Source organism: Schistocerca cancellata, chromosome 3 (assembly GCF_023864275.1).
Source record: "Schistocerca cancellata isolate TAMUIC-IGC-003103 chromosome 3, iqSchCanc2.1, whole genome shotgun sequence".
Classification (NCBI taxonomy): domain Eukaryota; kingdom Metazoa; phylum Arthropoda; class Insecta; order Orthoptera; family Acrididae; genus Schistocerca; species Schistocerca cancellata.
This window is the reverse complement of record NC_064628.1, coordinates 720255018-720267407: the sequence shown is the minus strand read 5'-3', so window position 1 is coordinate 720267407 and position 12390 is coordinate 720255018. Positions and strand designations below refer to the sequence as shown.

At 40.0% G+C, this 12390-nt stretch overlaps 1 protein-coding gene across 1 annotated transcript in view; it reads right to left on the bottom strand.

Annotated features, from left to right (window-relative positions):
• LOC126176982 (methanethiol oxidase-like) overlaps positions 1-12390 on the bottom strand; it is a 156105-nt gene that overhangs the window by 118717 nt on the left and 24998 nt on the right. The window contains exons 5-6 of the mRNA XM_049924196.1: positions 5962-6127; positions 5691-5785 (exon numbers count right to left, since the gene is read on the bottom strand). Coding sequence (XP_049780153.1) covers positions 5691-5785; positions 5962-6127 — 261 coding nt within the window. The remainder of the gene's footprint in view (positions 1-5690; positions 5786-5961; positions 6128-12390) is intronic.

Genomic DNA, 12390 nt, shown 5'->3' with positions numbered 1-12390 from the left:
ATGAAGTAGCGTGCGGGGCTGTTGACCATGTAAGAGCTCAACCAGCTTCTGGTCGCCCATGGGGGTGAAAAGGTAAGAAGCCAGAAATTGGAGAAGCACATAATCAGCAGCAGAAGAAGTCAGGAGTTTCCTCATCTGAGCCTTAAAGGTGCGGACCAGTCGTTCAGCCTCACTGTTTGACTGTGGATGGAACGGAGGGGCCATGACATGCATGACGCCATGGCGGGCACAAAAATCTGCAAATTTGGAAGAGGCAAATTGCAGACCATTATCAGTAACAAGAGTAGAGGGAAGGCCTTCCAAAGAGAAAATGCGAGCTAGAGCATTTGTGGTTGCTGCGGTGGTAGGCGAAGTGCAACGGACAATGAAAGGAAAGTTAGAGTAGGCATCAATGATGAGTAGCCAATAAGTACCTAAAAAAGGTCCTGCAAAGTCAGCATGAATATGCTCCCAGGGCGGCTTCACAGGTGAAGGCCATGGTGACAAAGATGACTTCGGGGCGGTGGCCTGTGACGCACAAAGGCCGCACGCAGCGACCATGTGTGCGATTTCAGAGTCGATGCCGGGCCAGTACACATGACGGCACACCAGAGATTTTGTGCAAGAGACACCCCTGTGCCCTTGGTGAAGGAGGCGCAAGACTGATGCACGCAAAGACGCAGGTACAACAACATGCGGCGAAGTATTGTCGGTGGAAAGGAGGATAACACCATCCCTAGCCGTGAGGCGGTGGCGCAAAGCGTAGTAGTTCCGCAATGGATCAGAAGTCTTAGTGGATGGACGATCTGGCCAACCCTTTTGAATACAGCGTAAAACCCGGGAGAGGGTAGGATCAGAACCCATAGCAGCCGACAGCCGGTCCCCAGTGATGGGGAACCCGTCCACAACCCGCTGCTCGGCAACATCCAGGTGGAAACACAAAAGTTCGTCCCTATCGAATGCCAGATCAGGACCCATGGGAAGGCAAGACAGTACATCAGCATGTGCATGTTGAATCCTCAGTCGGAAATGAATCTCATAATTGAAATGAGACAAGTAAAGAGCCCAACACTGGAGGCAGTGTGCAGCCTTGTCGGGAAAAAAGGAAACAAGTGGTTTGTGGTCTGTAACAAGATGAAATTTGGATCCATAAAGAAAAACACCAAACTTATGAAGAGCATAAATAATGGCCAAACCTTCTTTTTCAATTTGAGAATATTTTCGTTGGGCATCCGTGAGTGTATTGGAGGCATAACCAGTGGGTTGTTCAGAACTGTTAGAAAAACAGTGCGCAAGGACTGCACCAACCCTGTATTGAGAGGCGTCCATGGCAAGAACAAGATGTTGGCCAGGTCGATAAGTAGTCAGGCATGGGGCCTGTTTCAGCATAGTCTTCAATTTCTACGAACCAGTGAAAAGGCATGTTTTTATGCAACAGGCAATGCATCGGCTGAGCCACCGAAGCAGCAGATGGTAAAACCTGTGATAGTATGCTATTTTACCCAAGAAGGTCTGCAGTTCCTTAAGAGATGTAGGGCAAGGAAGGGCATGATCGCAGCGAGTTTGCTGAAGTGGATGAATACCATCCCGAGAGAGTTGGAACCCCAAGTACGTGATAGATGCCTGAAAAAATTGTGATTTCTGAAAATTACACTTAAGACTAGCAGTCTGTAAGACATGAACAAGTGTGTGGAGATTTTGAAGATGTTCTTCAGTGGTGGAGCCAGTGACAACAATGTCATCCACGTAATTGATACACCCAGGGACAGGGAGCAATAATTGTTCCAAGAATCGCTGAAAGAGAGCAGGGGCACGGCAATCCCAAACGGCAATCGTTGGTATTGATAGAGGCCTAAAGGCATGTTAAGGACCAGAAACTGCTGGGTAGCAGCGTCGAGAGGAAGTTGATGATAAGCTTCTGAGAGGTCAGTTTTAGAAAAATACTGGCCTCCAGCAAGTTTAGTGAACAATTCTTCAGGTCGGGGCATAGGGTTAGTGTCGATGAGGCATTGAGCATTTACAGTGGCTTTGAAATCACCACAGAGATGAATATCACCATTGGGCTTAGCAATGACAACGACAGAAGAGGACCACTCACTTAAAGTGACAGGAAGCAAGACCCCTGAAGCAGTGACACAATCCAGCTCCCATTTGACCCGATCACAAAGGGCCACAGAAATGGGCCGAGCCCGAAAACACTTAGGCCGAGCGTTGGGTTTGAGCATGATATGAGCTTCAAAGTCGTTTGCACGGCCTAACCCAGGAGAAAAAAGGGATGAAAATGTCATCGACAAGGAATCCAATTGAGCATAAGGAATGGCATCAGAGACGATATTGACAGAGTCATCTATGGAGAATCCAAAAACATGAAAGGCATGGAAACCAAAAAGATTTTCCGCGTTACTATGGTCGACCACAAATGACAGATTTGTAAGATACCTCAGCATTAAATTGTCCCAAGAGAGAAATCTTCTGTTTATTGTACGTCCGTAATTGCCGAGTGACAGGTGATAGGATTGGAGAACTCAACTGAAGATACATCTGAGAATTGATGATAGTGGCAGCAGACCAGTATCCACCTGCATGCGAACATCCCGACCAAGGATTTGGACAGTGAGGAATAACTTCCCTGAAAGGGAAGAAGTACCATTGACAGACAAGCAGAATCAGTGTCACGGTCATGAACATCAGGTATGTGGTCAGATTTGCAAAAGGATGACACATGACCCTTCTTTTTGCAATTGTGACACACGGCCCAACGTTGGGGACAATCCTCCCGTGAATGTTTTGTAAAACACCGCGGACATGAAGGAAGTTGCCAGGGGTTTTGCTGCAGTTTCTGAGGTTTGTTTACGGTTAGGCCGAGGCTGCGCTTGGGTGCGTACTGCAGCCACGTCAGCTGGCAGGGACACGACGCACACATCGTCAACAGCGCACAGACGTTTTATTTCCCCAATGTCACCCCATGCCTCTATTTGCGCTCCAGCGGTGCGAGAAATTTCAAACAACTGCGAGATGGATAGGACTTCATCTAGAGTTGGATTTGCCAACTGAAGGGCACGTTGCCTAACTTCTTTGTCGGGTGCCAACAGGATAATAGCATCCCGTACCATGGAATCGGCATAGGATTCTGTGTGAACTTCAGTAACAAATTGACACTTTCTACTGAGGCTGTGAAGTTCAGCAGCCCAAGCGCGATAAGATTGATTTGGTTGTTTTTGACAGCGATAAAAGGAAACAAGAGAAGCTACCACATGCGTATGCTTTTGAAAATATACATGTCAGCAAAGGACAAAGATGCAGGATCTTTCAAAGGAGCCAATTGCTACAACAACTGATACATTTGAGGTGAAATCCATGAAAGGAACAGAGACTCACATGTTTGTTCGTCTGTGACATGAAATGCCAATAAGTGCTATCAAAGACATTTTTCGTAATCAGACCAGTCTTCCGCTGTCTCATCGTAAGGAGGAAAAGGAGGTATAGACAACGACGAGAAACGCCCCGCATTGGACGCCGCGACAAAATCATGAATCGCCGATGTGAGAAGCATTTGCTGTTCAATGAGACCTTGCAATAGTTGCTCTAAAGTAGCCATGGAAACCTGTGGGTCAACGATGAAAAGGAAAAATCCCATCCTCTTTGCCAATTGTTATAACGTCATATTGAACACATATATTTCAAATGACACAGCATATGTAAGTCACAGAGCAAGTAAACAAAGTAAGACATGTGTACATGGTAACATTCAAATCAGCACTGAGTCCAAGTCTAGCGGCCGCTGGCTGGCAGGCCGCTTAGGTGGCGCGGCTGCTGCATGGCTGGCAGACAATGCCACACATAGCGGCGGCACTTTGAAAGATCAGCGAGTCACAACAATGATCTTTTACATATCAGGCTGAAATGAACCTCCTTCCAGTACTTATCTACCAATGTTGTACAGTTCAGTACCATGCAAGAAGTAAAACTCCAGAAGATATGAAGTTGTGAAAATTTTGTTTCTAGAGGTTAGTATGAGTTCTCACATAAATTCCATCAATCCATTTGATGATTATGCACAGTCTATAAATTTGTAGTGCTGAGTTGTTACAGGCTGACAGAGCTACCAACTAAATAACATAGGCAAACATAAATTCACAAATTAAAACAACAGTTTGTTTAGAATCGCACAGCAGTTCCCAACTATTGGCAACTGGAATGTAGGAATAGGTGCTCCAAGCTAGTGCAACTGTTGTACAATAATAAGCATTGAAGTCCATGTATAGCAGTTAAATTAACACCTTTCTCTGAATCAAGTTAAAAGTTTCTCAAAGATAAATGGCAATTTGCCACTGCTCCTGCAAATGCCCCTCTGTCACCTACTCCCAGATACACAGTGCCACGCACTCTGTGCACAGATACCTGAGTACCCTGCTTCTCTCCCTCTCCAGAAGTACTGTCCATTACAATTGCCAACCACATCCCAAGCTTTCACCTAAGGTAAGGCTTAAAGTCTATAATGTCACAAGATACCCATAAATCCTTGTGATGGGTATTATGCCTTTGAAATATGATCCTGTCAATTTCTTTTATACTCAGTCACGAGGAATTCAACTATACAGTTTATGTGTAGCGATAAGCTCAATTTTTTGGAATTTTCTTATTCTACAAAATTCTCAGCACCTCTCTATGCACATCCTGTACTTCATTATCACAACTATAAAGTACTTTCTCTCACTTTTCCATGGCACTAACTATCCCTAAAACAAGGTATGTAAGAAATCCCTGTAAAGCCTTAAACTTAAACAAACAAATAAGTTAATAAAAGAAGGGGGAAAACCAGGCTTTAATGTCCTGAGATAGAGCACAGGATGCAATTTTGATTAGATAACTGTGAAGAAAGAAACTGACAATGTCCTTTCCAAAGAAGACATTCTGGCATCCACCTTCAGTTGTTTATTGAAAATATACTCCCGCATGATTGTATGAGAATTGAAACATTGCTCCTATTCAGAATTACTGAAGCATTTTCTGCCACTAATTGCACAGAATCTCTGTCCAAACCACTTCTCTTTTTCCCCCTAAAGGGCAGTGAAAAGGAAAGAATCATTCTTGCCTGTTCTCCTCTTATTTCCTTCAATATTTTTGTTACTGAAACTCTTCCCTTCCATCTAAATCCCTGTTTATTTTCTCTTATTTATTTCTTTTCCCATAAGAACATCTTTACCTATGTATATTAAACTATTTTTTGTCACTGTCATAGCTTAAAGTATTTTGTACTCCCTCCCTTTTGCAGGAACCTTACAAGTGCAGTTAGTTGTTGCTGAAGTTACCATAACTGCAAATGTAGTGCCATTTATAAATATAATTTAATGTAGCACAACCAGGCATGATGGTTTTCCATATACAGTAACTAACAGTAACACGTGAGCATAACACAGTTACTTATTGACACAGATAAGTGGTTCAATCTGCAGTTATCTTAAATGCATCTGAGTCAAATATATGCCTTTGGTAATTAAGTTTGGAATTATTGAGAAGTACTTGGTATTAATTGCAGCAGCTGATAAATTAGGTACCCAGAAGACACATGTTACATCTCATCACACCACTAAATACAAAAATCAGATACAAAGCCACAATAATGATTTTCTAATACTGTAAATATGGAAGCAATATCTGAAATCATGGATTTATTATATTCCAACATCAATCAAAATGGAGGTACTCACCTGGCATTACTGGCAATAGCCACCCTTCAACTTTCTTGCAGGGTACACTGATAACCTTTTCAGCTGTCCAAGTACCATCAACCTTTTTGTTAAATCTGGAAAAAAACTGTCTATATGTAGCCTTCTTCCTCTGATATCATTAGAAACTTACCACCAAATAAAATGAATTAAAAAAGAAGTGGCCACTTTGGTTTCATGGAAGATATCAAAGTAATGTAAACAAGAAAGAACACTGAGATCAAAACAAGTACGTAAATAAGAAAATGCATACCGGAAAACTGTTGAGCCAAGAGCACAGCCAACATATCCAGTATCGCTACGTGGGTTATGCAAGAAACGCACTTCTAGTGGAGCAATTCCTTCCTCTCCAAGATCAATACTCTGGATTTTCTTGTGTGTGCTCCATGAGAAGAAGTTTAAGTGACTTCCATAAATAGCTAATAACAACAGAGAAATGCTAAGTTTGTTTTTACATAATGGCATATACATGTACTTCCCTACAAGAATGAAATTATCACATACTGAATAATTCAGTGACACAAAAATATGCTGCTTATCTTTGGTGAACTGAAAATAATCTTAGTAATGCCATTTTTAAATATGTAACAAGCCAAGACACATTTATTTTCACGTTGTTGATCATCCTAATCACCAAGGGCATGCCAAGTGAGGGACAGGGAGTAAATGGATTTTTGATTAAGGTGTATCCACAAACCATTAGCACTGACACTAAACATTTGATGTGTATAAATTCACTTTTGCTGTACAGTACAAATATCCATTAAAAAAATAATTGATATGTTTCCATAAAATATTATCTTTACATAAAAAATTCAACACATTTAACACATCATTATGATTATCAGCAATTTGAATGAATTCACAAAAAAGGTTCCTTAAAGACATTTCTGTCCACTGATAACTACATATGATAACCATAAACAAATCTTGTACAGTCATCCAGAATAACTGAACATTTGTCTTCGTTTAAACAGAACATACAGTGTGTAAATTACCCTCATAGATGTTGAGCAATTGTAGTGGGGAACAAGAAAGTTAAGTTTAACTTGGGAACCCATGTCCAAAAATGTAACATTTGCCCACTACAGCAAAAATATCACACCACACATTCAAATCTCTTGTATTTTCAGTGCCAATGACTAGGACACTATGTATGTCACTCAACAATCACCTGATGTCACTTGTCCACTACAGGTTCATTTACAAGACAGATCAGATGAGTTTGTCATCTGTCCAGAGAGGTTTGTAGCTTCTTTTGTGGTCTTTGTTCGTATTGTACTATGGCACCTGCACACAGACGTTTCTACATGCTGTAGTGCTTGTGGTCTTTGTTAATACTGTACTACTCTCCAGCACAGAATGGAAGCTATGCATGTATTTCTTTTTAGCATGTTGCTGTTGACTGTGGTGAATTTCACATTTGGGGAATACACAGGCATGATGTTTCTGTATGGCAAAGCTCAGTCCAATGGGAGGGCTGCTCACCAGTTGTATGCAGAGCATTTACCACATCACCAGAAACCTTCACACTTTCTCTTTGCTACTGTGTACCAGCAGAGATGAGTACATTCACGACCAGCGAGGCCAGTTGTGATGCTCCACAACAGTGGTGTACATCCAAGTTTTAAGCCTATACTCTATGCAGTGGAAGAAGGAGCAGTGACGAGTACAAGAAACATAGCAAGTAGACTGAATGTGCATCATCAAACTGCCTGATACGTTCTGCATGAGCAGCAGTTACACCTTTACCTTCCCCAGAAGTACAGGTATTGAGCCACAGGATTTTGCATCATAAACACACTTCTGCAACTTCCCACAGCAGATCCTTTGTGCGGATGAAGCCATGTTCACCAGGGAAGGTGTTCTCAATTTTCACAACAGTCACGTGTGGGATGATGAAAATCTGCATGCTGCACACCCCCATAGGTTTTAGGAATGATGCAGTCTGAACATTTGGGCAGGATTCTTGGATGAACACATCATCGGGCCATGTCTTCTTCCACCATATATCTTGTGTGCCACTTACTTGCCTTTCCTTGATGGCCTACTGCATGGGCTCTTGGAAGATGTGCCACTGCCTGTGCATCAAAATGTGGTTCCACCACAATGGTGCACCACCTAATTTTTCACATGTAGTCTGATACCATCTGGACCAATGATTTGAGCAACAGTGGACATGTTGTAATGGCCTAATTGCTTGGCCTGTGTGTTCTCCTGACATGAAGACTCTAGATTATTACCTAAAGGCTCACATTAAATCCTTTATTTACGAGATCCCTGTGGCATCCACCTACTAGCAGATGCTGGAGGACCAGAGATTGGTTATTGTGCACACCAGAATGTGGTACAGAGGTACCATATCTGTGTTGGCATTGATGGTTGTCACATTGGTCCCTCCTTGTAAGTGGACCCAGATGATAAGCAGCAGGAATCAGGGAGCAACATGTGTAGTGGTATTCTACATGTAGCACAAAAATGGTGTTTTTCCAGAAATGAGTTCCTTTGCTGAATTTAGCCATTTTCCATTTTGGTCCCCAAGTACAGGTCCTCAAAGTCTGTACAATGAATTTAGTCACACCCTGCATGGTAATAAGGAAAGGAGTACCAATCAAAGCAGACTCCACAGAATCCTCCTCTCAGCTATTACTAGGGATGGGTTAGTGGCTGGTTCCTGGACAATTATTCCTCAACTTGAGAGTGCTTAAAAACCTGAAAAAATACCATCAATTAATCTGGCCCTGTTTCCCAAACCTATCCCTATTTACTTCCTGAGGACAGAATTAACAGTTTTGATTGTGTGTACCAGCAGTACTGAAATGTCACCCCATAAAGCTAAGTACGGAGCAACCTTTCTGCTTCCTTATAATATACTGGGTGTTCCAGGAGGAACAGTCAATACTCAGTGATATGACATGGGCTCTAAAATACATGCCTTATGAGCTACTTCATCTTCAATGCTATGAAGCATATCTCTTCTACTGCAATCTCTTTGTTTTCCATAGTTTTGTAGGAGGTAGTATGGGCCAAAACAAGAAAAAATTATCTAGTAAACAGTGCTCAGAAACGTACACCTTAAGAGCTACAAGCACTAGTTCAGTAGAAGAGATGTGTTCCACAGTAGCAAACATGAACAAGTGCTCATAGATCTTAAGGTGTCCATTTTAGAGCCCGTTTTACTAGATTTTTTTGTTTTGAATTATAATTCCTGTCATATCCCTCAATACTGACCATTCCTCCTAGGAGTACACGCTGTATACGTTTTGTTTTATATTGCATACTCTCATACTGAAACTGATGCAATCAGTATCAGACAACTACCTGCTCATTTCTTTTCTTTTCTTTTTTTTCAGAAAGTACTCACCTGTCATGGAACTATGGTGTTGAACAGAAGAGACATGAAAAAGCACATATTTACACTTATGCAAGAGTGGTAATGCTTCAAGTTCCTAATGTCCAGGAAGCTCGGAAGTTTATGTCATTCACTGAGTGATAAGAGAACACCTATAAGATAAATATTTTAATGTTATATCATAAGTATACTGTGCTCTTATTACTTGTTTCTGTCTTCCTTCTTTTTGTGTTAGTTCCTGGGATGCATGTATTGTGTTTCAGCATCAAATATCCTCAAAAGTTTCTTTGCACATGCCATTTAACAAAGACAGCAGTTGTGACATGTCATTCACTTCCAGAAGTGTCAGGATGCTCATTTTTGAGTAATCTTATATTTTATCTGTTAGATACTATTATGTCTGTGGATACAAAATAGGTATATGCTGCCCCTTTCCCAACACTTATGCAAGTGCAGATATTCCTTATTCTTTATAAGATGTTCTTCCACTGCAGGAGGATGTGACAGTAGCTTCAGCAACATGTGTGTCTGGTGATAGGTAAAGTGCAGCTACTAATCACTCATCAACAGTTATCCTTCCAGCCCATGAAGATATGGAAGATCTAGTGTCAGGGGCAGATGTGTCAGATCATAATGCAAGTGTTGTTGCCAGTCACTCATATCCAGTTGGTCTCCCAGCACAAGAAGTTATAGATGTTCTTGCTTCAGCATCAGGTGTTTGTGCAGGTACTCATCATCAGATATTTCTGATGCAGCAGCTCCACCTCAAATTTCAGAAAACCAAAAAAATGCCTCTAAGACTGAGATGACCTAATGTCAAAAGGGAGGATTTTTACTACCCCCTCAAGAAGAAGGACATAGATAATCTTTTTTGCAATAGTCCTGTAGATGATAAATCCACCCATTTAAATGCAACTACCAAAGTAGCCCCATTTGTTGATTAAAAAAGTAATCACCTAGATGTAATTAATGAGAACATAATTGTAAAGACTTTCAAAAATTTTACTTTCATAATGTACAAGGTCTTAGACATGAAATATGTGACCTAGAAGTGTTAATAAACTCTGTAAATGAAATTTCGGATGCAAATATTCCATATATAACCAAGGGCTTAATGGAATCACAAGAAATCAAAAGTATAGTCCTCCCATAATTCACACTAATAGACAATTTTTCAAGAAAAATTTACAAAGGTGGAGGGAGTTGCATATTTGCAAGGGAATGCATTGCAGCCCGTTCACCCCAAATATGCTGTTCTTACAGTGTTGAAATGGATATAGAATTATCTGGGATTCAACTTACTGACATCAATTTACTCTTAAAACTATTTGCAGATCACCCTCTAGTAAGATAGGCTCATACTTTAAAAACTTTACATTCCTTCTTGAAACTCTAACAAAGAGAAACATTCCAAATATCTTAATCTGTGACAATTTTAATATTGACTTCTTGAATGATGGCAGCACCCAGACAAGCTTCATAAATCAATGAATTCTTTCAACCTTCATTTGAAAGTAAAATCTGCAACTAGAATCACATCCCATAGTAGTAGTTGTATTGACAAAGTAGCCACTAATGTATAACGTGTTCCTAACTCTGTACACATAGGGTTCTAAGACCACAATGCTATAATTATAAATGCAAAGTTACCACATAGGCAAGCCTTAGGTCAAAAAAGCAGTAAGAAACTTTTCAGAAAACAATATTTAAAATTTTCTATACAACATGAATAAAGAAAACTGGCTGAAAGACTTCCAATCACAAACAGTAGATGATAAGTACAAATCCTTCCTAAAAAATTTCTCCTGTTACTTCAATTACCATTTTCCATTAAAATTTTAAAAAAAGTTGTTCCTTGTTGTTTCAGAAAGTGGGTCACTTCAGAATTATAACTTCCTCCAAAAGAAAGAGGGAGCCTTTCTCCCTGAGCAAAACAAACTTTGGCAGGAGTGTTCAGTTTAAGAAATACTTCACTGCTGATAAAAAGATATTCAGAAATGTCAAGGCAGCCAAAAAACTTCATTATGGCATACATCTCAAAAACTCAAGTAACAAAAGTAAATGTATGTGGCAGATATTTAACACTAATACAGGTAGGACTAAAAATGTTACAAATAGCAGTAACCTAGAAATAAATGGAAGACTGATTACTAACAAAAAAGAAATGGTTCATGAATTTAACTCCTTCTTCACGAATTCTGTCAAAGACCTTACAAGTCACTTAAACAATAACCCTACGCCAGCCCCTCTTTCAAGTAACCCTACTGCCTCAATACTCTTATCACCAACCTCAGAAGCAGAAACTGAAAATACAATTGGCCAAAAAATAAATATTCCTTGTGCTGGACAATCTGAAATCCCTTGTTTCCTTGTTCACAGATGTTCAAATATAATAAGTAAGCCTCTATCACATGTCATTAACTCTTAATTTTTGGAAGGCATATTCCCTAAATTACTTACCATAGCAAAAATTATACCAATACACAAAAAAGACTCTAAACAAGATCCCAATAATTATTGGCCTATAGCAGTCCTCTGTGTTTAGTAAAATATTTGAGTATGTAGTGGCTGACAGACTAAAATCATTTCTGAATAAGTATAGTATCTTTCTCCAGCTCAATATGGATTCCAGGAGGGGAAAACAACAGTAATATGGATTCCAGGAGGGGAAAACAACAGTAGATGCTGTTAATAAATTTCTAGATACAACTCTCACTCTCATAGATAAGGAACAGCCAGCTGTGGGGTTGTTCCTTGATCCACAGAATACTATTAAAAAACTATACAACTACGGTATATGGGGCACTGCCTATGATTGGTTGTTGTACCACAGGTTTCTTATTTCTGTTGCTTTTCCTACTTGAAATGGATGATGTTGATTGATTGCTTATAATAGCTGTGGCAGCCCAAGTTAACAGTGTTAAACGAAGGGAGAAATACCATTGGTGCTCACTCCCCTGTTCTAAATATCATGACTCTAAATGTGCAGTACCTCAAGAACAAATATTGTGAACTCAAAATAACAGTAAGTAACACCCAACCTGATGTCTTGTGTATTACTGAACAACTTAAGAGTATACTAATACTATATCCTGTAATCTATAACTATCACACAATTGCTTAAGTCTAGGTGTATTTAATTATGTGTTATGTATTTTCTAAATGTTTAACTACTATAATGACTTGTCCCATATCATGTACTACTCTCTGTACACAAAATGGTTCAGTGGATCAATAAAGAATGAATGAATGAAGGTATGTCAATAATATGGTCACGACAGATATTACTCATTTTTGAAATAGATAATATTTAACAACGTATCAACAATG